Below are 25,432 nucleotides of genomic sequence, written 5' to 3' on the forward strand. Positions count from 1 at the left end.
ACAAATTATTATAATCAAATGAACATAATCATATAATCAAAGAATCATAATTTCAGCTGTAATGACAGACATACGATGATAAACTTGCGAAACGTAACCTGCAGCTTGAGGTCATTTCGAGCAGCCCATATCCTTTTAGTGCACATGAAGTGCTGCAATGTTTGAATTAAAGGAACACAAAAATAATTTTATAAAAATGTAAGAAATGTTTATAACATTTGTGTGTGTATTTTATATATATATATATATATATATATATATGAAGAGTTCAGATGCAAAAGCCTCTAAGTGCCGTCTGAAATTTTCTTCCAAAAAAGGAACATTTTTATCAAGCTTGTATGTTTATGTTAAGTTATTTAACTTTAATGGCAATGAAAAGGACCTATTAATTGCCATTAAAGTGAAATTACTGAACCTAAACATACAAGCTTGATAAAAATGTTCATTTTAGAAGAATATTTCAGACGGTACTTAGAGGCTTTTGCATCTGAACTCTTCATATTATATATATATATATATATATATATATAAATAAATAATAATAAACATTATATATACACACTATATGGAGAAAGGTTAAGGAACACCTGACCAATTACATCAACAGGTACTGTAATGACATTTCATTCTAAATACACAAAAATTAAGATGGAGTTGGTCCCCTCCTTTCTAGCTATAATAGCTTCCACTCTTCTGTGAAGGCTTTTGGAGTGTTTCTGTGGAAATTTTTGCTCATTCATCCAGTAGAGCATTTGTGAGGTCAGACACTGATGTTGGACAATCTCCATTCCAGTTCATCCCAAAGGTGTTCAGTGGGGTTGAGTTCAGGGCTCTGTGCGGGCCAATCAAGTTCTTCCACACCAAATTCATTCAACCATGTCTTTATGAACCTTGCTTTAGGCACTGGGGCACAGTCATGCTGGAACAGAAAAGAGCCTTCCCCAAACTGTTCCCACAAAGTTGGAAGCAGAGCAAAATGTCTTGGTATGCTTAAGATTTCCCTTCACTGGAAGTAAGGGGCCTAGCCCAACCCCTGAAAAACAGCCACATACTGTACCATTATCCCTCCTCCACCAGGTAACGTTCTCCTGGCATTCGCCAAACCCAGACTCACCTATCAGACTGTGTGGCTTGCATTTAGCTGCTTAGCCATGGAAACCCATTCCATAAAGCTCCCGCCACACAGTTTTTGTGCCGATATTAATGCCAGTGGAAGTTTGGAACTCTTCAGTCATGGAATGAGCAGAGCGATGGTGACCTTTAAGCACCAAGCACCTCAGCACACAGTGACTGGTTCGCTCTGTGACTTTGTCGTCTTGAGTGTCATGGCGGAGCTGCTGCTTGTTCCTAAATGCTTTCACATTCCAATAATACCACTTACAGTTGACTATGGAATATCTGACAGGGATGAAATGTCACAAACTGACTTATTAAAGGTGGCATCCTATCATAATACCATGCTTGAATTCACTGAGCTCTTCAGAACGACCAATTTTTTTTCACAAATGTTTGGCTAGGTGCTTGATTTTATACACCTGTAGCAATAAGTCTGACTGAAACATCTGAATTCAATAATTAAGAGGTTTGTCCCAATACTTTTGTCCATATAGTACATGTAATATAGACTATTTGGGGTCAGTAAGATTTTTTTTTTTTTTAAATAAATTCATAATTAATACTTTTATTTAGCAAGTGTGCATCAAATTGATCAAAAGTGACAGTAATTACCAGTGTTGGTGAAAGTTACTTTGAAAAGTAGCCTAAAGCATTTTAAAGAGTAACTAAGTAACGCAATTAATTACTTTTTAAGAAAAGTAATGCATAACATTACTTTTGTGTTACTTTTTTTTTTTTCACCTGGGCTACGCTTGTTTTTTATAACAAAAAAGTTCTATTTTGGGGCAAAGGTAAAGGCGCTTTCACACCAAAATCGAAATAATAAGGCTGAAGGAAATGCACATTCACGCTTGTACATTAGAGGGCACAGCTCAAACAAACCTTTCAGCTCTGCTGCCATTCTTGATTGCAGAAGAATAGTATGCAGGGAAAGAAAGTTTAACACTTAATTCACCAATAAACATAAAAATCCTAAAGTCATTTTTGCTTATGGTTTAACTGAATCATTGAAGGTCAGCAGCAAGCACATTGGTCAATAAAGTGAGATTAAATGTATGAAAATAGTTGTTTTATTTAACATATTTAATTACTGGAGGTTTGCATAGTATTCAGATTTTGCATTTCACTGATTTCATTCATTTTGAGGAATTCTGAATCTTTTTTTGTGCAAGTGAGATGAGTAAATGCATGTTTACACACAACGCCTCTGCACTTAGGATTTCTCTTAACATGGGGACAGGAGATCTGTCAGTCAATAAATGGAAAAACAAATTAACTTGTGTTACTTATTTGAAAAAGTAGATATTTTGTTGTAATGCGTTACTTTACAAGTTACTTGAAAAAAGTAATCTGATTACGTAACTCAAGTTACTTGTAATGCGTTATCCCCAACACTGCTAATTACATTTATAATGTTACAAAAGATTTCTATTTCAAATAAATGCTTTTCTTTTGAACTTATTACTAAATCAAAGAATCCTGGAAAAAAAAAAATGTATCATGGTTTCCACAAAAATACTGAGCAACACAACTGTTTTCAACGTTGATAATAGGGTTTTGCCATTAGACGACAGTCAGAGATATGATGCCTTTGATAATATCAAGACCTTAATTGGCTTGTTTTTCCATTAATGTATTAAATTATTATTATTATCATCAGGCTACTATTACTAATCAATATTAAGAACTACAATTCATTTTCTTTCCCTAAAAAGTTTACAAAAGACTACAAAACTACATCCCACATCAAAATTGAATTGTGAGATGCTTGTTATAAAGGACTCATTCTTATACAATTGTAGTTTAAGCCAAGGTGAAAATGGCATCGTTGTTCGTCAGCATTTTGTTTCCATAGCACATTAACAAAACATTTTAATGACACAAATAACAATACAATTACAAATTATTATCATTAATGTATGGTCCACAAGAGAAACATTAAGCCAATAAATTAAATTGATATGCAGTTATCAGCACTGAGGTAGATTCATCTCTCGTCATGTGCCGTGCAGTGTCAGATGCCAAAAGCTCTGTCAGTTTTTGTTTCACTTTTGCTTTCAGGGAATAATTGACTAAGGTTTCCTTCACCCGGCATAACTCTTGTGCAGTCTGTAAATTGCTTGTGTGATATTATTGACGGACTCGCCTTTTGGGTGAAATGTTTCTATGCAACATGATTTTTCTTTATCACCAACTCAGTGTCTGACCTCCATCTTTGAGCACAAAATGTTAGAAAAAGATTCTCAATTTCCTGTGATAATAAAACTAAGGAAGTAAATAATTAAATAAATGAGTAAATTAATGATCAAACAAGTAAACTATTGCACAAGCATAAGAAACTTCTTTCAAAAACACTAAAAATCGTGCCCAACCACAAATTTTTGAACGGTAGTGTGTTTGTTCATTAATTTATGTATTTATTAGGGTGAACTAACCGTCTAAATGATGGATTGAAAAATCAACCGATACTTGCCTCATTCCCTTGATTAGCTCCAAGTGTTTTCACATCTATCTGAGGAGGAGGCACATTGGTTACAGGCTCACTTCCATCTGGACTCTGTGTGTCTTTCTGCTCCTTTTTGTCTACAGTAGATGCATTTTTCTCCTTTTCCTCAACTTTCACTTCAGGCTCTGCATTTTCCTTTGTACCAGGGTCCACCTCCTGTGTCCGCAGCTGAAAATCAGTCTCATCATCACTGGACATGTTACCTGCAGGATGCACAGTCTCTACTCTGACCCTCTGGGTTCCTCTGGGTGTTTCTGCAAATTCCTGTTGGAGTTCCATGCTTCTGTCCACCTGTCTATTTTGTGGAGCATTAGCATCTCCTGCCCTGAAGACCTGGTCACCTCTGTTTCCTGCTTGATTCACCCTGTTCCCATTGCCCTGGCGTATTTGTAGTGGCTGTGGGGCGTCTCCCCCCTCCCAGACATCCTCATGCTCCCTTAATTGAGGAGCTTGGCGCTGTCCTACTGCAGGAGGTGGCGGGTCCTGTCTCCAGCCGAGCCGGGGCAAACGTACTGCTTGATATACAGCTGCCTGAGCACTTCCATACATAAACACCTGAGAAGAGCAAAGATGACTTAGTACGCATTTTTTATTATTATTATTATTAATCTCATATTAAATAAGAGATTTAACAAGCTTGCTGTTCCCAGCTCTTACACAGATGGCTGCTGTAATGGTAAGCAGCACAGGTATCTGGAGGGTAACTGGTAGATCCTTCAGCAGCGCTCTGAGGAACTCACTGATGCCCTCCCCAATTTGCTTCAAGGGATCTGTGATGAAGCTGGCTATGGTGACTGTGATAGCCTGGAATAAAAACACCACAAAATTCTTATTATGCATCTCTTATTTCAGCTCTGATAACTGTATTAGGAACAATCAGATATCAGCAAAAATAAATAATATAATAAATATAAAAAAAATAAGTATAATATGATATAATAAAATGTATGACGAGCGCTTACTGATGATCTATTGCAGATGAAGGTCTGCTCAAAACAGCACAAACAGTAATATTGTGACATTATTACAATGTAAAAACTGTTTTGTATTTAAATATATTTAATAAAGATAATTAATTCATGTGATGCAAAGCTGAATATTCAGCATAATTACTCCAGTCTTTAGTGTCACATGATCCTTCAGAAATCAGTAGAATATGCTAATTTGCTGCTCAAGAATCATTTATTATTATTATTAATGTTGAAAACAGTTGTACTGCTTAATATTTTTGTGGGAATGGTAATACACTTTAGAATTATCTGATGAATAGAAAGAATTCAAAAGAACAGCATTAATTTGAAATAGAATTCATCTGTAACATTAGAAATGTCTTTATGGTCACTTGAGCAATTTAGTGTATCTGTAAAACATCTGTTTTTTTGTTGTTTTTTTATCTAAATGGTTTACAGTACTATTTTTTGCAATTACGGTTCAGATTATTTCACACTGAATATTTTCATTCAATATAACGACTTTAAAATCATAATTTTTTTTGGTATCAACAATATCCATTATCAGTCGACCTCTAGTCTGTTATCAAATTCAAGTTTCTGTCATTGGAAAATAAAAGATACAAACCTTTGTTGGAGGCACAAGCAAAATGGGGTTCACCACTAGGACCTCGTAATATCTTTTGCAAGGATCATCTTGAAGAGTCCATGTCCGTCTGTACCACGCTGAATCAACAAGGAGTTACAAGAGTTCATCCCAAAATCATGTCATTATTTACTCAACTTCATTTAAAATCTGTAGGATTTCCTTACATAGTGCATTTTTGTTCTTTTTAAGGCTTGAAAAGATCTATGTGAAGATTCTTCAAAATTCTAAATTCATGTTCCACATCAAATAAATTTGGAATGACAAAGGTGAATAATAATTAAATCATTCTAATTTTGGGGTAACAAATTCCTTTAACAGAAAGTACCTCACCTGATAAACTGTCCTTCCAATCCAGTTGACTTAGCCCAGTGCATTGGCCATTGAAGCTCTCCACTTCCACAATCTTCTTCTTGTGGTCTGCAAAGGCAAGCTAGCCAAAACGGAAATGTTTTTTTTTTTAACTCTTTTTAACACACACGTTTATGTTTTATTCCCTTCAATAGCCATGTTTCCTTCCAAAGTTGCGTATTTAACTTATGCTTAACTTAGCATAAAACATTTTAAAGCAGCGTTTCCATCCCATGTTCAAGAGAACAAAATCGCCACTTACTGGGAAATTGGCACAAAGTATCTGTAATAAAAAATGGAAGTTGCTGCAATCGAAGAAGAAACTGTGGTTCTTTTTTCCTCCATCATTACTGACTTGCGTCTCAAGAGTGCGCAGACGAAGCACAATAAATTCTGCCATGTTATCATGTTTTCGGATGCTGGTGTTTAGGAACACAATCATGTAAGACGCAATTAAACCATTAAATTCTGATGACAGACTTTGACTCAGGCATTTCAGTATGATCAAACCAACATTAAGATGTTTTGCGATGAAACTGGTCCACTGGTTAGTCCAGTTGTCCAATCACATCCACAGCTGAGGCAAAGTCACGCAAGTTTTTTGTTGCGCATCGAGGGATTTATATGGTAAATGTGTTTCCATCAAAGCGTTTTTTTATGCTCATCATGGCATTTCCATCCAGCCTAATGTTATATCCCAAAATGCGCATAAAAATAGATGGATGGAAACATAGCTATTGTCAACTGTTGAATACCAGTTTAGCAAAAATGTCAGTCAACAGTATTTTGTACAAAAATGATTACCATATAAAGATGGAACCAGTTCCAGATCAAGCTAATAAAAAAGCAAACAGCAAACATTCTCCTGAACTGGACCATCCAGGACACCACAAACCAGAGTTCAGTGCAGATAATGGCTACGACAATCAGGACAATCAAAAAAACCTGTAGAAAAATACAGCACACATTCATATATTAATATTAATAAAATTATTTCATCGTTTCTCTCTGAAAGGCTTGTACAAAAACTGACCTTCAGGACCGTATCAACCTCCACATGAAAAGTGTCTTCAAAACGCCACTTCCAGGCTTCGTGGTTGTGGTGTTTGAACTTGACCAGAATTTGACTGAGAGCCTCATCCATGGCTCCAGTGGTCCAATCGTTCTGTTCATTCAAAAGCTTCTGGATCTCTGCCAGTGATTGCTTGGACAGCTTCACCTCAGCGTCATAGTGCATGGCTGTTGTTTCATCATCAGGCTAAAGATTTTAAAAAAGCAAAAGTTGTGAAACCTTTAGCAGTGTAGAGTAATGTCAGTAGAATTACCTGGAGAAAATAAGGTCACATACCAGACCAAGTTTTGAAGTTTCTTTAAGGAGCTTGGAAAGGAATCGCTTGAATACTGGAAGACATACTGGCTTTGAAGAGGTGGCGGTCCCCTTCTTTTTGTGTTCATCTAACTAAAACAGAGGTAGCAGCAAGAAATTATATTTTTCAATCATTCAAAAAAGTGCTGAATGACAATTAGTACCATGGTACAGTACTAGTCTTCATTACTTCAAAAATACCATGAAAAAACCATTGTGTACCATGTCCAAACAACATGGCAGTACCATTTTGTTAGTAAGGTCTACTTAACACAGGTATATTTTTTAATATTTGTCACCTCTTTCTGCAAAACCTCTAGTTTATTGATGCACTCAGATGCATCAGACTGGGGCACATCGCAGGACTCTGAGCTGTATCCCCTTCTCTTGGTTGGCACATTTTGGTAACTGGCAGACTGTAAAACAAACAAAAAGTTAGATTCATAGAAATGTTAGAATGTGATGTATATTTAAATTTCCTGCACAAAATGACAGTGCTTGAAAAACCTTATATGAATCACACTTTGTCAACATGTCAGAATAATGACAGTTCAGTTGTTGTCATCCAAAAGAAATGTTTTAATCGAGTAACTGAGGTCCGTTAACCTTTTGTCACGGGCGAATTCCAGACATTTCAACAAGAATCCATGCGAAATTCATATATAGATACACTATTGACAATAGACAATGGACACTTTTTGCCTGTGAAATTCCATCTGAATTTCGCTAATGTGACCGCACTTGAGAGTTTGAGAGAGTTGTTGACTCAAGAACCGCTCGTGCCAATTTGCTAAAAAAAAATGAGTCAGATTTGTGAACCACTTCAACAGATTCTTCAAAAAAAGACAATTTGTCCATAAGTCAGTATGACACAGAGGGATTTATATAGCTGATATAATACATGCTCATGAACGTGCAGTCGTGCACAGCAGACCAACGGCCAAGGTAAAGGATTTTCCCTAAAAAATTAAGACATTTCGTAAGGGATCTTTCTGTGATACATTCACAGCTTTTTTTAAAAGCTTAAAGCTTGAAGCTTGTCACTGCAATTATTGAGCATGCAAGAGTGTGAGCATGACATTTAAAAAAAAAAAAAAAAAAAAAAAAAAAATTAAATTAAATTTAACCTCCTGGGTCCCTTTGTCTATGTACGAGGACATTATATTTTAGTGAATTTCTCTGACACCATACATGTCACAGTTTTAATTCTGGATGTCCTGTAAAGAGCACATTCAGGGCTTTGCAGAGATACCAAATGTTTGGTAAAAGTTTCACCAGGACAACAACTTCTCCTTGGTCTTTTAAAATGACTGAATTATCAAATTTATCACTCTTATGGAAATATGATAATATTTTGTAATTATCATTTAAATTGACTAATTTTCAAATTGTTTGTTATAAATCAACATCTCAGGAAAATGTTATCAGGGTTTCTAATCAACATATAACTTTATATATAATCAATATTCCTATGAAACATTAGATATATTATAATGAAAATGTTGCCAACTATTACTCTCATTATTACACTTCTTTTTTCATTACATTTTGCTCCAAGAACACATTAATATGCAAATTAGATACAGTGTATAGATACATTGCATTGAAATGCATTATTGCAAAGTAAAATGGTATATCAATTAATTCCATTATCATTCATAACATAGTTGAGAATCATCTTTAAACAAAGTTTGGTTTAAAACAAAATCCTGAAACCTAAAAATTGCATGATTGGTGAATGGAGAAAAAAAAAAAAAAAAATAAATCCCATTGTTTTTGCCTATACATGTCATTTCGTTCATTTGGGTATTATTTTTTAAACAAATTAGTCCTGGTGTCCACTTACGAGGACATAGCATAACATACGAATAAAATATCATTTTTCAAAAAAAATTTTGTTTGTTTGTTATGCTCTAAACAATGTAATGAAAACATTATTTTATACATTGTTCATGGGACGTTTTTTTCCTGAAACGTTGGACATTCGCCTTACGATTTTACTACTTGTTTCAGAACATTCAAAAGTAACATTCTCATGTTTGCAAAATGATAAAATGAAATGAAAAACTGGACGTTTCGAACTTTTAGAGATCATTAAGAAATAACGTTTTTATACATGGAACGTTAGAACGTTTAAACGTTCTTAAAAGAACATATTTTGTTAGCTGGGTAAATAATGACTGAAATTTCATTTTTGGGCTAGCTATCCCTTTAAATTTGAATTTAAACTATAAAGTTCGTAGAATATGGAGCATACCGTACGGATGATATTTACAATTGAAAGTTTGAATGGATTCTATTTTTACAAAAAAAGAGGGATTTAAATGTCCTGCAAGCAGTGTAATACATTAATAAACTTTAAGTTTTTACCTCTGTGGGTTTTCTCATGCGCTTTGTCGTTGGGTCGTAGTTGAGCATGTCATATGGATCGATCCATGCATCATCTTCCTGGTGGATATTTGTATTTGCAATATCAAACAGACTACAAAAAATAAGGAAACTACAGAATCCAAACGACGAACCTCTCGGCACCTTCATAATCCTCACTGGAACAAACAACAATGAAAAAACTCACACTTGCTGGTAAAACTACTGATCACTTCTTATAAATGAGGTATCTAAAGTTCAGATTCAGCTTTCTTGGACTCTTTGTTTACTTTATGTTAACCAGATCACCTGTTTAACCTACATTATCTTAAATGTACTAAATGCATCTATCGTCCGCCTAAACGTTACACACTAAGGGCTAAATTAAAAAATAATAGATAAATTATAGAAAAAATCGATCGCACTAGGCAGCAAACATTTCCTTACATGTTAGAAGAGAGCTGTCATATATACTGCCACATAGAAAGCACGCCTAGATTCAAAACCTCAATTGCTCAAGATTCAAATACGGTTTCTAAATACTTGATCTATGTGCAGGGCTTCTTCTTCTTCTTGGGTTTATTGGCGGTTGGCAAACAACTTTCTGGTGCATTCCGCCACCAACTGGTATGGAGTGTGGACCAGAAAAAAAAAAACCTATATCCTCTTACTTAGTTTCTCTAAGATATTGAAACAATAGTTTATAACACATATCTTTTGACTCTTTTCGCATAATATTTATTAAATCAAAACGTATTTTCATCTCTCCTAATTTCCGAATTAAATGTCTTCTTTCTGTTTCATATTTCTGACAATATACCATAACATGTTCTACTGTCTCTTTCTGCCCACATAAATCACATTTCCCTGTTTTATGTTTCTGTGCACTAAGTTCTGTTTAAATGGATTTTCATGAAAAATACAGTAGAAATGTATTAATTACAAGTAAAACATCATCAACATATACTTAACTACATCATATAAAGGGAATATTAATATAGTTACAATACATTTGAAATGAATTATTTTATGTAGCCTATAAAAATATGTGGGCAATACATTATAAATACATTTTGTATAGCCTATATGTGACCCTGGAGTGGACCTATAAAGGCCCGTTTCCGCCACTAAATATCTCAGAATTCTGACTTTTTTTTCTCACAACTGTGAGTTTATATCTCGCAATTCTGACTTTTTATCTCACAATTGCGAGTTATAAAGTCACAATTCTTAGATATAAAAAGTCGCAATTACTGTTTTTATTTTTTTATTTAGTGGCGGAAACGGGCTACCATACTATGGACCACAAAACTGGTCATAAGGTTAGTGTATTGGTTAATGAATGGAGCTAAGTCTCTGAAGTTTGAAGTTGAAGTTTAAGGCGGGCAAAGACTATAGAGTCATGGACTGAAACATTGCGGCAAAACTTAACTTAAAATATGAGACTCCCAATGGAAAAGAAAAGAAACTAAGAAAAAGAAGAAAAGAAGTGAAGTGAGGCTTTACATGATAGTCACATGATCTCTAAATTTCCCGTTTAATTTCGACATGATTTTGATAAAATAAATATAATACATTTTACACAGATTTGATTTATACCATAATTTGAGAAATGGAAAATTATATGTAAAGGCAGTCTCTGTGGGATTTCAGTCACACATTCAAGGGAAGAGGTCAAACAAAGGTCTCACAAGGATGTCTGCTTTAGGTCTGTCTTAGGAATCACCCCCCTTTGGCGTTAACTCATGATCTTCCTTTTCATCAAAAGTGATAGTAAAGTCAATTATAATGTTACAAAAGATTTCTTTACAAATCAAAGAGTCCTAAAAAAAATGTATCGTGGTTTCCACGATACAAAGTACAAAGCACAATGTTATTCACCATTCCTGATTTATAACACACACTCACAGCGTTTGGCCGGTCTTGTGGCTGTCAGAGCAGAAACAATAAGCTGCTCTCTGTATGTTTTTCCGTTATCTCCGGAAGCATTCATATATAAATTGTGCAAGCTTATTTTGTTCATCTGAAAAAACCAATACATTTACCCGCCCATAGACCCTCCCCTCGAAGAAATTAGGACAGAAGTGAAGTGAAATTAGGTTGAAAGTGGACATAAAATACCAGGTGGAAACGGGTATGTATCTCCCTCATCCACTTGTGATCCGATCAACCAAAACGCATCTTAATACCAGGTGGAAACAGGGCCTGCAGCACGCACAGTCTCTACCCGGACCCTCTGGGTGTGCTGTTGGAGTCAAATTCCTATTGGAGTCCCATGCTTTGTCCTGTCTATTTTGTGGGGCATTAGCATCTCCTGCCCTCAAGACCTGGTCACCTCTGTTTCCTGCTTGATACACACTGTCGCCATTGTCCTGGCCTATCTGTAGCAGCTGTGGGGCGTCTTCCCCTTCCCAGACGTCTCCCCCTTCCCAGACGTTGAGGAGCTTGGTGCTGTCCTACCGCAGGAGGTGGTGGGTCCTGTCTCCAGCCAAGCCAGGGCAAGTGTACTATTTGATGTATAGCTTCCATAGCACTTCGAAACGCAAACACCTGAGAAGAGAAAGATGCCTTAGTATAGTACAAAAAATAGATCCTATAATATATTTGCTGTTCCCAGCTCTTACAAAGACGCCTACTGCAAAGAAAAACAGCACAGGTATCTGTAGAGTGATTGGTAGATCCAGCAGCGCTCTGAGGAACACATTTATGCCCTCCCCAATTTGCTTCAAGGGATCTGTGATGAAGCCAGTTATGGTGACTGTGAAAGCCTGAAATAAAAACATTATTGTATTAATGCATTTCATTGTATTTCTTATCCTGCTCTGATAACAGCTTTTGGAACAATCAGATATCTGTAAAAATAATTCATATAATAAATAAAAAATAAATAAATAATTAAAAAATAATAAATTGTCATGTATATGTATGAAACTATACATGCACATGTATAGTTTCATTGTCTTGTTTAGGTTCTATTGATGGTTTGCTGTCACTGTTTTGCCTGTGTTCGATTTATTCATTAGTTGTCATGGTTACTGATTAGTTACACCTGTCCCTGTTCCGTTAATCATCTGGCCCTGTGTATTTAATGCTCCCTTCACAGGCTATCAGAATTTCCTACTTCCCAATTCTAAAGTTGCGATTATGAGCTCGCCACATTCAAGTGCTTTGTTGTCGGAAAGAATAGGAAGTATGGTGGACACCAGGTTTACTCTTGCATATTTATTGGGAAAAACTTATTAAAGTCAAAATGATATTTAGCATCCCATTCACTGACAGCCATATAAACATTCACCACGCTATCTAGACAGTCAACTTGCTGGTAATTCTGGAATTTTGGTCAAATATTTTTCACTGTGTATGAAACACCAATACGCTTTTAATGGTTATTCATATATGTAAATAAATATGCACTACTTTAACAACAAGACAAGGAAATGTAGCTGTTGTGGAAAAACTAATAAAGAATAGTAAAGAAAGTCACAGCAGCAACCATTCTCCCCTCCACATTTATTTATTTTATGGTACACCCAACTCAGGAACTTGGGTATTAAAATTATCCCAGAGCTTCCCAGTGGTAAATACGACTTGAGAGGGCGTTCATGTCCAATTTTTAACTAGGAAACTCGTATTTATAATTTCAATAGCATGTGAAGGCAGCATAAGCTCTCAGTTTCTTCTGTTCATGATTCTGCATTAACGTATATGGTTATTATGTGTAGTGTTTGATTTAGCCTTGTGTTCATTAAAAGTTGCTTGTTATTGTTCATTTTGCATCCCGCATCATCTTTGTTTGGATCTACTACAGCTCACCTCTGACAATAATATAATATGATATATGATTAATGGAAATTGATGATGAGCGCTTACTGATGATCTATTGCAGATGAAGTACTGCTAAAAACAGTAATATTGTGAAACATTATTACAATTTAAAATAAATGTTTTGTATTTTAATATATTTAAAAATTAATTTATTCCTGTGATCAAAGCTGAATTTTCAGCATCATTACTTGTCACATGATCCTTCAGAAATCATAATATGCTGATTTGGTGCTCAAAAACATTTATTATTATCAATGTTGAAAAAACTTTGTGGAAACCATAATAAATTTTTTAGGATTATTTAATGAATACAAAATTCAAAAGAACAGCATTAATTTGAAATGGAATTCATTTGTAACATTCCGAAAGTAAAATTTGTTTCTTTCCCCAAAACTTGACCACAAACTTTTGAAAAGTAGTTTATGTTTGTCCCCATTATATTCAGTTAGTTTTGTTCATGGACATTTAGTTTGTAATTCTTCAGTTCCTGTGTTCCTTTGTTTGATTTTCCCACCACTAATCTGTTACCATGGACACTAACTATCATCACAGCTATTTGTCATTTATCTCATTACCATTGTGTATTTAAGTTCCTGCTGTTCACTTAGTCTTTGTTTGGTCATGTTTACGTTAAGTGTGTTTGTTCCTGCCTGTTTGCCTGCTTTGTGGATTTAATATTAAACTTTGTGTTTTGGAACTTTTTTCATAGTCTTCATCTGTTTTCTTGCAAACACCCAAGACAATGTGCTGTTAATATTTTAAGGTTGTATTTTCCGTCTCTGGGTACATACATACAAATCTCCGAAGTGTTCATTGGATTCATGTTATTTTAAGTGTTTCAGGGCAGAAGTATGTTTTTTATTTATTTATTTAAATGTGTAATAGTAATATTTTTATTGCAATTATGGTTAAGATTATTTTGCACTGAATATTTTCATTCAATATACTGATTTCAAAAATTATCATCTGATTAATTAGAAATAAACCATAATATTTATCAGCATCAACAATATCCATTATCAGCTGACCTCTAGTCTGTTATCAAATTCAAGTTTCTGTCATTAGAAACTAAAAGATCCAAACCTTTGTTGGAGGCACAAGCAAAATGGGGTCCACCAACATGACCTCGTAATAATTTTTGCAAGGATCATCTTGAAGAGTCCATGTCCGTCTGTACCACTCTGAATCAACAAGGAGTTACAACAGTTCAACCAAAAATCATTTTTTGTCATTATTTACTCAACTTTATGCTTAGTACTTTTTGGGAGCTTGAAAAGATTTTTGTGAAGTTTCTTTTAAATTCAAGTTCTGCATCAAATGATTTTGGAATGACATAAAAGTGAATAAATAATTAAAGGGATAGTTAATTCAAAAATTCACAAATCATCAACATAATTGCTATGGTAAAGAGCCAAAAAAAGTTTTGTTCTTGCGCTTCAAGCAAGTATAAGCTCTATATCCCAGATAGCAAGCAATGATCAAAATAATGTTAAATCAATGTTAATGTGTCAACATTAACTGCATTGAATCAATATCACTTTGCACCCACAATTAATGTTGAAAAAATGTTGAAATTTCATCCAAAAACATCAACATCAAACTACTCTGCTTTATGAGGCTGAAAACTATATCACTCAATCATTTTGTTTCTGGTTTTCTTTGCAACAAATTGTGTTTTATTAAACTCTGTTACAAAGACCACAAACTCACACAAAAAGCCAAGAGTCAAACTGCCAAACATTTTCAATAAAACATCAACATCTAAACCTCTGTTAATTCTCAAAAAGATCTTCTGCTGAGATCTTGAGAGATTTATTGTCTTCTTTTATCTTCAGTTGATTTCAGTCTGTATGGCTTTAAGTCAGTTGTAGTTGTGTTTCATTTTCTGAGAGTGCAAGCATGATGTTGAACCAACATCACATTGTAACATTGATTCAATGCCATTACCATTGATTTTTGGTTGAAATGTCAACATTTTTTCAAAATTAATTGCGGGTGCAAAAATGATATTGATTCAATGCAGTTAACGTTGACACATTAACATTGATTTAACATTATTTCAATCATTGCTTGCTATCTGGTATATGTTCGCTGATCAATGTTTATTTGTGAATAAAAACCTAAATTCAATCTGTTCATTATAAAGAACAATTGTCTCTTCAGAAAACTTGGATTAAACTACTCGATTCACATTTATTTTACGACCTCTTTATGAATATTTAGAAGCATCAGGGTTTTGGGTGATAGGCTTAAATCTCTCGATCTCTCAAATCTCTCGATTTTATTAAAATTATTATCATTTGTGTTCTGAAGATGAATTAAAGTCTTATGGATTTGAAACAAGATAAGGGTTAGTAATTGATGACAGAATTTTATTTTTAAGTGAAGAAGCCCTTTAAATAATTAAAATAATTTGTGCAACACATTCCTTTAACAGTAAGCACCTCACCTAATAAACTGTCCTTCCAGTCCAGTTCTTTCAGCCCAGTACATTTGGCATTGAAGCTCTCCACTTCCACAGTTTTCTTCTTGTGTTCTGCAAAGGCAACCTAGCCAAGAGGAAATCATTTTTTGTAGCTCTTGAACACACATATTTATGTTTTATTCTCTTCATTGTCATATGTTCAATATCGGTTTAGAAAAAAAAATGAGATGGTCATTCGACAGTATTTTCATTACCATATAAAGATGGAACCAGTTCCAGATCAAGCTAATAAAAAAGCAAACAGCGAACATTCTCCTGAACTGGACCATCCAGGACACCACAAACCAGAGTTCAGTGCAGATAATGGCTACGACAATCAGAACAATCAAAAAAACCTGTAGAAAATATACAGCACACACTCATATATTAATATTAATAAAATTATTTCATCATTTATCTCTGAAAGGCTTGTACAAAAACTGACCTTCAGGACCGTATCAACCTCCACATGAAAAGTGTCTTCAAAACGCCACTTCCAGGCTTCGTGGTTGTGGTGTTTGAACTTGACCAGAATTTGACTAAGAGCCTCATCCATGGCTCCAGTGGTCCAATCATTCAGTTCATTCAAAAGCTTCTGGATCTCTGCCAGCGATTGCTTGGACAGCTTCACCTCCGCGTCATAGTGCATGGCTGTTTTTTCATCATCAGGCTAAAGATTTTTTAAAAAGTAAAAGTTGTAAAACCTTTAGCAGTGTAGAGTAATGTTGATTTTTAATTACCTGGAGAAAACAAGGTCACATACCAGACCAAGTTTTGAAGTTTCTTTAAGGAGCTTGGAAAGGAATCTCTTGAATACTGGAAGACATACTGGCCTTGAAGAGGTGGCGGTCCCCTTCTTTTTGTGTTCATCAAAATAAAACAGAGGTAGCAGCAAGAAATAATAATAATATGATATTTATTTTCAGTCAAAAAAGATATGAATGACATTTAGTACAATTGTACAACACTAGTCTTCATTACTTTAAAAATACCACGTTAATACTGTTACGTCCCGTCACGTAATTGTTGTGTATGTTTGGATGTTCACGTGTTTTTTCTCTCTCTCTCTCTCTCTCTCTCTCTCTCTCTCTCTCTCTCTCTCTCTCTCTCTCTCTCTCTCTCTCTGCCATGCAGTGCTTCAAATCCTCTGCAGCTGATTCCAATTAGCAGCAGCGTGGTTTACCTGCTACACAGCGTGCTGCAGAAAGACACATGCTGTGTTCGAAATCGCCCCCTATACCCTCATTCACTATTCCCTATTTTTTTACATTTTTGAGAATACAATACACAAAACACACACACACACACACACACACACATCTATCTTCGTAAATCTAATTTTGACTGTTAAAGTTTTTTTAATTTGACCCAATTCAAAAATTTCACTACACCTGCTCAAAAGCATTTTTTAAATTCATGATTAACATTGCATTGCATAATGTGTGCTTATGCAAACTGACAACCACAAGTGAATCGCATTCAATTATTTAACATGGACTTTTTTTTGTTTGCAATTTCAAGTAGGCTATATTTACATACTACGACTAACCTGACAGTCATTTATACAGGTTTTGTAATGAAACTAGTCTAAAATTAAGAAACCCTTAGAAAACAGTAAAAACATTGAGTTTACATGTGATTCATTTAAAATACTTAATTTATTATTCCAATATCCAAATATGATACTAAATCCCACAGAAAAAAAGGGTTTCTATTTATAACATGCTGTCTTTTAATTTGATCATTGCACATTATAAACAAGACAAGCATTAGCTGAATAAACGCTAGCCAATACAAACATATTTATAGAAAACAGCTGACAATGAATAGAAAGGACCAATCGAGTATTCAAGAATATCAAGTAGAAGTTAGTCCGACATATAACGAGGGGTTGTGTTAACTAAAGCGTCCGTCATTTAACGAATCTTAAAAACACCCGGATTGATAATTCAAAATGTTTTCAGACAGAAAAATAACACAAGCAAGAACAAATTTTAAACCAAGCACGGCAATTTTCATTTTACAATGAACTTCTCTCTCTCTGTGTGTGCGCGCGTTTGTGTATGAGAGAGAGCTCGCGCAGCACTGAGACAATGGTAGGCCTACTTTTAAATGCATAAGTAACTAATGTGCTAGTTTTCATACAAAATAAGTAGCCTACGTAACATAATTAGGTACTTTAGTTAGTATTAACACAATAACGCAACACATGTAGGCTACGTTTCTGAACACTGATAATAAATAAATAAATGCCTGCTTCTACAGACTCGTGCTTGTCAGTCATTCACAAATCACAGCACTTTTATAACCACTAAGCCATATAGATTCAATTTAGCAAAGTTTGTACTATATTTGGTTTATTTTGATACCTAGCCTGCATAAAATAGGCTAATTAATTTTTGTTCAACAAATATACTGTCATTCAAACATGTTCATTTTGGAAAAAAACAGAAACTATATTATTACTTAGGCTACTATTATTTTACACAAAATATACATAGTTCAGTTAATGGAAAAAAAAAAACTTTAATTAGCCTACCTTGAACAAAACTGAAAAACATTAACAAAATAAGGTAAGATTATTGTCTTTAATTTCATTTGCTTTTGCCAGGGAAGTTAATTTGTTAAAACCTTTAGTAAGACTTTGTTTTGTTTGTTGTTTTGGCATTTGCTCTCTCCTGACACCTTGGTCATTTAAGTTGATTATTTACCCTGATATTTATATATCTTCTGTATTCTTTTGGCTTTTGTTGAGCCCTGAATAAAAAAACAAAAACAAATTTAAGTATATTTCTGGTTCGGTATTCTTTTATTTTATGGTGTTAAATAGAGGGTTTTGTGTGAACCTTTATGAGAAATCATCAATTATGAAAGTGAAAATAGGAAAAGGAGATTTCTCATCGTTCATTTATTTATTTAATCACTTTTTTTAACTTTGTTACATTCTCTCCGAAACCCCTAGACTAAAAAGAGTTCGTAACAATACCATTGTACCATGTCCAAACAACATGGCAGTAGACATACCTATATACAGTAATGCGATATATCACTATAATGTACATACATGGTATTGTTATCATGGGCACTTCAAAATACTGTCATCTTTTGTTTTTCATTGTTTTTGTATAATCCTTGTTTTTTTCTCTTTGTTTGTTTCGTTATATGTATTTGTATGTAATTCCTTGACAATGTTATGTTATTGAACATTAATAATAATAATTTTTAAAAAAGGCAGACTGTTGGAGGGTGAGTGGTTCTTATCACTCGATATAATAAATTACTATTTTAAACGCATTTAAAATCTTAAACAAAAGTGAAATTAAAGCTACAATATGTAAATTTTCTGCCGCTAGAGGTCGCCTATTCAAAACAAAGGCGTAGCTTGGTGACGCTGAGTTTGAGCGCGGATTCTTGGGAGATGTCGTCTTCACCTCACAGCCAGTGGAAAAGAATTGCTGGAGCAATTGCCAATGAGAGATGAACGCGACACACGCCTCGCGAGCAGTGGAGCTCTTATTATGCCGCAGTCACCGCTTCCGCTTCTTCCGGTCAAGTGTATGAGATAGCGCAGCTCTGTTTATCATATTAGAGGCATTTGACTGTGTTGAAAATGATGTTATAACGTTACTCTGTGCGTTCGCTCGGCGGCTGCTGTGAGACACTTGTTACACACTGCAGTAAGCTAGATCGATTTTAGAATATCATTAATAAATGCTGAGTGGCTTGTGTTGATAAATGGCATGCAATTCATTTTAAAACGTACTGTATGATGGAGAAAATGCTGTATTAGCTACTTGACAAAATAGTTTTTCTCTGAGGCATTAAACCTTGCCAGGCTTTTTACAGTAAAATACTGGCAACACTGTTGCCAGTAATTTATTGTTGATTTTACAGTTATTTACTGTAATCTACAGTATGTTACTGTAAAGATACCACACACTAAATTAAAACTCGTGTTACCTCATTTCATTTGCAGAAACCAACTGCCTCAAATTGTCTGACTGCCATTTAAATTTACAAACTAATATTTATTATATGCTAATAATGTGAGCATATTATTACTATGAACTTATTTCATTAGAGTTCACTAAAAACACTTTAAACAAAGAGATTTTCACTGCATCAACAACTACACAGTCACCCTCTGCTAAATAAAACAACATGCAGCATATCATCAATGTCTCTTGATCTTCTCCTGAACCTAAGCACAGTCTCTACTCTTCAGCACAATGGTGACCTACAAAACTCAATTTTACAGTAAACTACTGGCAACACTGTTGCCAGTATATAACTGGCAATAGTGTTGCCAGTATGTAACTGGGAACAGTGTTGCCAGTATATAACTGTTTTTTAACTTACAGTTTGTTACTGTTAAAATACATTTTGTGGGTGTGTCTTTTTATCTTACACCTTTAACCCTTTCAACCCCACAGGAACATCCTCGAGTGTCCACACTACAGAGTAAAAGTAACATTGATGCTGTGTTGCAGTGAGATAATTAGATTAATATGTAAGTGATGATTGAGCATAAATGATGAACACCTGCTATTAACAAGCAGAATCATTGAAAAGAGGAACAAGAACGGAAAAAATACGAGCAGAAACACAAGACCTACAACTGTCTTCCAGCTATTACACATTATTATACTTATTACTGACCAGTTTAACTTTATTTCTACAAAAGGTCTTTTTGAGAATTACCAGAAGTTTAGATGTTGATGTTTTTATCGAAAATGTTTGGTTTAATGTCACCATTGATGAGATCAGTGTTTGCTTTAGTTGAGCTCTTGACCCTTGACTTTTTATGCATCACTTTTTGTTTTTTCTCTGGCTGCTTAAAGTATTTTTGTAATCCAATTTTGTTATGGCAAAAAAATCATTGAGTGCTGGTAGTTATGTGTTTATGAAGATGTAACCATCACATTGTCTCTTGATTCAATTCACATTTTATTTGTATAGCGCTTTTCACGATACATATCGTTTCAAAGCAGCTTTACAGAGAATGCATGTCAACATTACAATTTGGAGACTGCAGTTAGCTAATAATGTAATAATTTAGGCGATTAACATACAATCACTGTTAGCAATGTAATTGGAGGTAGAAGCAAAGAGCTCCTGGAAAAATGAATTACATATTAACAATAATTAGGATTTATAGATGTTGCATCTTCTGAAGTCATCGCAGGAGTTGGCGCCGTCTCTTCCAAAGTTTTAGTCATCTGAGGTCTTCTTAAGAATTCACTGAATACATACTGTTTTTCATCCCTTGTTACATTATTAACAGACTAAAGTCTTACATTATCACCACTGTGGACCTACAGCAAGAGTTCCAACAACAAACAGTTTATTTTTAAACACCATGCACAAAACACAGCTGCAGCACTATTTAGACACATACAGATATCAAAAATCAGCACATCAATCTCAACAATGGTGGCAATAAAAAAGGACCATTCAGTTGCATAATTTCTTCATGCTGCAGTGCATGCTGGGAGTTTTGTACAATGCTGGAACCCAGCATGCATTGCAACATTAAACTTTTGAATGTCACCATTGTTGAGATTCATATTCTGATTGATGATGTCTCTGCTGTCCAAGGTAAGCAGGAGCTCAAAATATTTTATGCACTATATGACTTCAATATTCTTCTATATAACTGATTACTGAAACATTGCTGGTTCTTAAGCTGTTGAATCACAGACTAGACACAGAAAGAGATCAGTGAATTAAATATGAAACAAATATTAATCCAATAAACAAAAAACCTGATCAACTTCATGTTGGTTTTTTCCTGCCATAACAAATGTGTTGTATAAACACTCAGTTACAGAAGCCTGAGAAAGCTAATGTTAGAGTCAAGAGCCCAACTAAAGCAGACACTGGTCACCACGATGGTGACTGCAAACTTCAATAATTTTTTTTTTTTAATAAAACGTCAACATCCAAATCTGTTAATTCTCAACAATAACTTCTGTACATGTAGGAAAGAAATAATGTCAAACTGGTTTGTAAACTGGTTTCACACTCAGTGTGGCTGAACTCAGCTGTAGTTCTTGTGTGTCTGCTTATCTCTTCTCTTTTTTCTGGTCTTGTTTCTCTGTCCTTCAGTGATTCTGCTAATCATGTGTTCATCAGTGTCTGAATTCACTCACTTCTTTTCATTCACTCTGTCAAGTGTAGCCTACGATATTAGTAAACTAATGTAGGGAATAGTGAATGAGGGTATAGGGTGTGACTTGGCACACAGCCTCTGAGTGTTGACTTTGAGCGCTGTTAACTCACAATATATTCCTGTAGACTATTTTCTCGAAAATGACAAATATTACCCAGAATGCATTGTTTTGTACAGTATATTAATGTTTTAATGGAAAACGGTTTGCTACTGTCCGAATTTGGCTGTTTTTTTACAGCAAGGTCTAACAGTGTAATACAAGCATGGTACTCTTGGAAAATCAAAAAAATTAGATTTAAACAATAAGACTAAACGTGTTAAGCTATATAACAATAATTAGTTTTCTGTCTATAAATGTAACCTAACAGTTGTTTCCTTGTCTAATAAAACATGTAATATATTAAAGCGTCTTTGGTGTTTCCATGGTTTCTACAAAACAAAACCGGAAACCAATGGTAACACAGATATGACGCCACTGACAGGCGACTCCCGGACACGTCCCGTATCCTTGGTTAAAATCGCGATTTTCTCACGATTTACAAATATTTGGAAACATCTGGGATATTGTAAGTATTCAACTGAACAACATATAGGCCTATAACACTGGCCTAGTGGTTTTTGGATATTTTACTGCAACAATTTTACATATTGTGTCTTTAATACATTTTTTTTAACGTTTTATTAAAGAATATTTTACAAAAAATTATTTTGGCACATTGACGCCCCCTCCCGTGCGGCGCCCCATTAACTGCATATATACTGCATTATTTTTGCGCCCTATATGGAATTTCGCTAATGTGACCGCACCCGTTTGAGTGAGTTGCTAAACTGCTCATGCAGGTGTCCTGTTATTTGCTTTCAACACAATATTTGCTTGGTTTTAAGCGTAGGGCTGGGATTGGTGTAGGTTTTGGAGCTTAGCCTAGCCTATACCATCACACCACATCAAACCACACGTTATGTTGGTAGCAAGTTCTGATGAGCTGGCTATTATTTCCCTCCTGATGATATGTGATATCTAACACGCTTCACGCCGTCCTACTACATCTGACAACTTCTTTTGTACAGAAGCATGCTACCCATAAAAAATGCCACATCCCGAGCAAGTAGCACAACGGTTCGAAAAAGAAAGAAAAAAAAAATCAAATTCAGAGAACCACTTCACAAGATTCATAAAGACGTTTAGGCTACAATGAAAAGTTTGAATCTATTTTCACTGAGTTTGAGTCTATTCTCACTGAAAAAAATGTGAAGAAGAGGGCTTTAAATGTCCTGCAAGCACTGTAATTGGTTTAATAAAAGAGTTTTTACCTCTGTGGGTTTTCTCATTGACTTTGTCTTTGGGTCGTAGTTGATCACGTCATATGGATCAGTCCAAGCATCATCTTCCTGGTGGCAATAATTTGCACTAACAAACAGACTACAAAACATAAGGAGCCTCCAGAATCCAAACGACGAACAGCTCGGCACCTTCATAATCTTCACTGGAAAAGACAACAATGAGAAAACTCACACTTACTGATAAAACTACTGATCGATTTTTATAAATTATGTATCTAAAGTTCAGATTCAGCTTTCTTGGACACTTCATTTACTGTTACCAGATCATCTGTTTAACCTACATTACCCTAAAATAGGATATTTAATGCATCTGTCGGCTGCCTTACAAATGTATCTTACAAATTAATGGCTAAATAAAATAATTGTAGAAAAATCGACCGCACTAGTCAGCAAACATTTTCTTACGTGTTGGGAGAGAGCTGTCCGTCATATACTGCCGCACACAGTATGAACCCTTTTCATATTTCTGGAGTTCTTAGAAGCGGAAGTCGTAGTATAGTTTCTATAATGACGAACAGGAGAAGATTGCAAATAGGCTTTTTTTTTTTTGGTATTCCCATTTGCTCCAGTAGGGGGAAAAAAAAAAAAAACATTCAAAGAAACTTCCAAATTGGGGTGGGGGGAATCGAGAGATTGATTACTGCAGTCATAAGAGAGAATGATGTAGCCTAAAATGCGCCGTCCAATATAACAACACAAAGTAGGCTATAGCTTATAAATGTAGGCTATATTATTATTATAAAAAAAAAAAAAAAATCAAATATGAAAAACTTTATTAGATTTCCGATGTTGAAAACGTGATTACATAAATTAAGTTTTATATAGCCTATTTAAAATGTTTATATTCAGCATTTTTTCTTTGTCAGGACCCATCTCTTTATATATACATTTATCTTTATATATATATATATGTATATATATATATATATATATATATATATATATATATATATATAAAATTTAGGAAATAATAATAATTATATATATATATATATATATATATATATATATATATATATATATATATACTGTATTATAATATATTATATAATATATTGTATTATAATATAATAATGTTATTGCTATCTAGAAACAGGTTCAAAAAGGAACCTTATTGGGTCATTAATGCACCTTTAAGTAAAGGTTCCAATTACAGTTTTTTTTTTTTAATCACTTTGGTGCAATTTTCACAAGCAATTGGTATATTTTCAAAACTCTTAGTACTAATATCACAACAAATCATCAAAAGTGCACTTTTTTCAAACATATCAGCATATTTTCAACTGTGTACAACACACAAAATCTACAAAAAAAAAATTGTGTAAACAATAGAGGACAGCAGGGCACAACCTAACCCTTTTTGACTTTCTCAGTTTGTGTAAATCTGGATGTTATGGATGTTCAGGTTCTTCCTCTCAGTCTTTATTTACCTTTATTTACCGCCATGGTTTCTCAACAGAAATTCATAAAAGTTGATTATGCCAGTTGTATCATAAATACAAAGTTCTGGCATGAAACTCCAATGGGCAGGCTAATAGGTCCTTTAACTCACCTGCTTGTAATCACATCATTATCTATAGGACACAGATGATTGGTTCCTGCTGTATTAGTAGCCAATGAGCTGCGTGCTCAATCTTCAAATACATGAGTAGCATTTGCCTAGCAGTGCAGCGCGCTTCAGAAGCCCGCCACCTTCCCCAGCACCACCTGTATAGAACTGCTACAGGTGATTCATGTACACTATATTGTACAGCAGCAGCATGTCTTACTTGCTCACAGCAGCGTGCCGTGTATGTATAGGCAGTATACATACACGGTACTTGCTCTGCAGCAGCAGCAGCAATAATCAACAGCAGCAGCAGCAATAAAAGCAGCATAGCAGATCTATTCCGCCAAGACCAAACATATCAACATTGTCATACCCATTACCATGCCAAACACTCCGAGAGTTGTCATGACAGAACTGTATATAATAGTATAGTTCTAATAGCGAGGCACATTGTAATGCAGTGTTACAACGAACCCTATCTGTGCAACTGGAATTTAAACCTGGTTAGTGCCTTCTGATAGTTAGTGAAGCATTAAAGAACTGTCTAAACTGCTAAACAACAGATAGGAGATTAAAATAATATCAGATTTGTCTAATTTTAAATAAACACAAAAATATAGATGAAAAATTAGCTTAAGTAAGAAATTTACTTTTGCTATTGTTAAATAAATGTTTAGTGATATCTTCCAAAGATTTTTGAATTTTGCCGCAAATTTTCTCTGTATGTTGTCGATATGGCAACTAGTAAATACGTTTCTTCATGCTAGGCTGTGTGGAAG

General features: G+C 34.6%; 1 protein-coding gene across 6 annotated transcripts in view; it reads right to left on the reverse strand.

Annotated features, from left to right (window-relative positions):
* clcc1 (chloride channel CLIC-like 1) overlaps nt 1–25,432 on the reverse strand; it is a 45,054-nt gene that overhangs the window by 735 nt on the left and 18,887 nt on the right. Inside the window, exons 1-11 of one of the 6 annotated variants that reach the window (XM_051908437.1) lie at nt 23,510–23,549; nt 23,075–23,247; nt 7,235–7,351; nt 6,918–7,028; nt 6,603–6,827; nt 6,374–6,514; nt 5,552–5,651; nt 5,201–5,298; nt 4,280–4,426; nt 3,590–4,177; nt 99–152 (exon numbers count right to left, since the gene is read on the reverse strand). In XM_051908437.1, coding sequence (XP_051764397.1) covers nt 99–152; nt 3,590–4,177; nt 4,280–4,426; nt 5,201–5,298; nt 5,552–5,651; nt 6,374–6,514; nt 6,603–6,827; nt 6,918–7,028; nt 7,235–7,351; nt 23,075–23,247; nt 23,510–23,534 — 1,779 coding nt within the window. In that variant the 5' untranslated portion in view covers nt 23,535–23,549. The other 5 variants (XM_051908438.1, XM_051908444.1, XM_051908441.1 and 2 more) reach the window with 5 other exon arrangements.

This window comes from Ctenopharyngodon idella, chromosome 10 (genome assembly GCF_019924925.1).
Source record: "Ctenopharyngodon idella isolate HZGC_01 chromosome 10, HZGC01, whole genome shotgun sequence".
In the NCBI taxonomy this organism is placed as follows: Eukaryota; Metazoa; Chordata; class Actinopteri; order Cypriniformes; family Xenocyprididae; genus Ctenopharyngodon; species Ctenopharyngodon idella.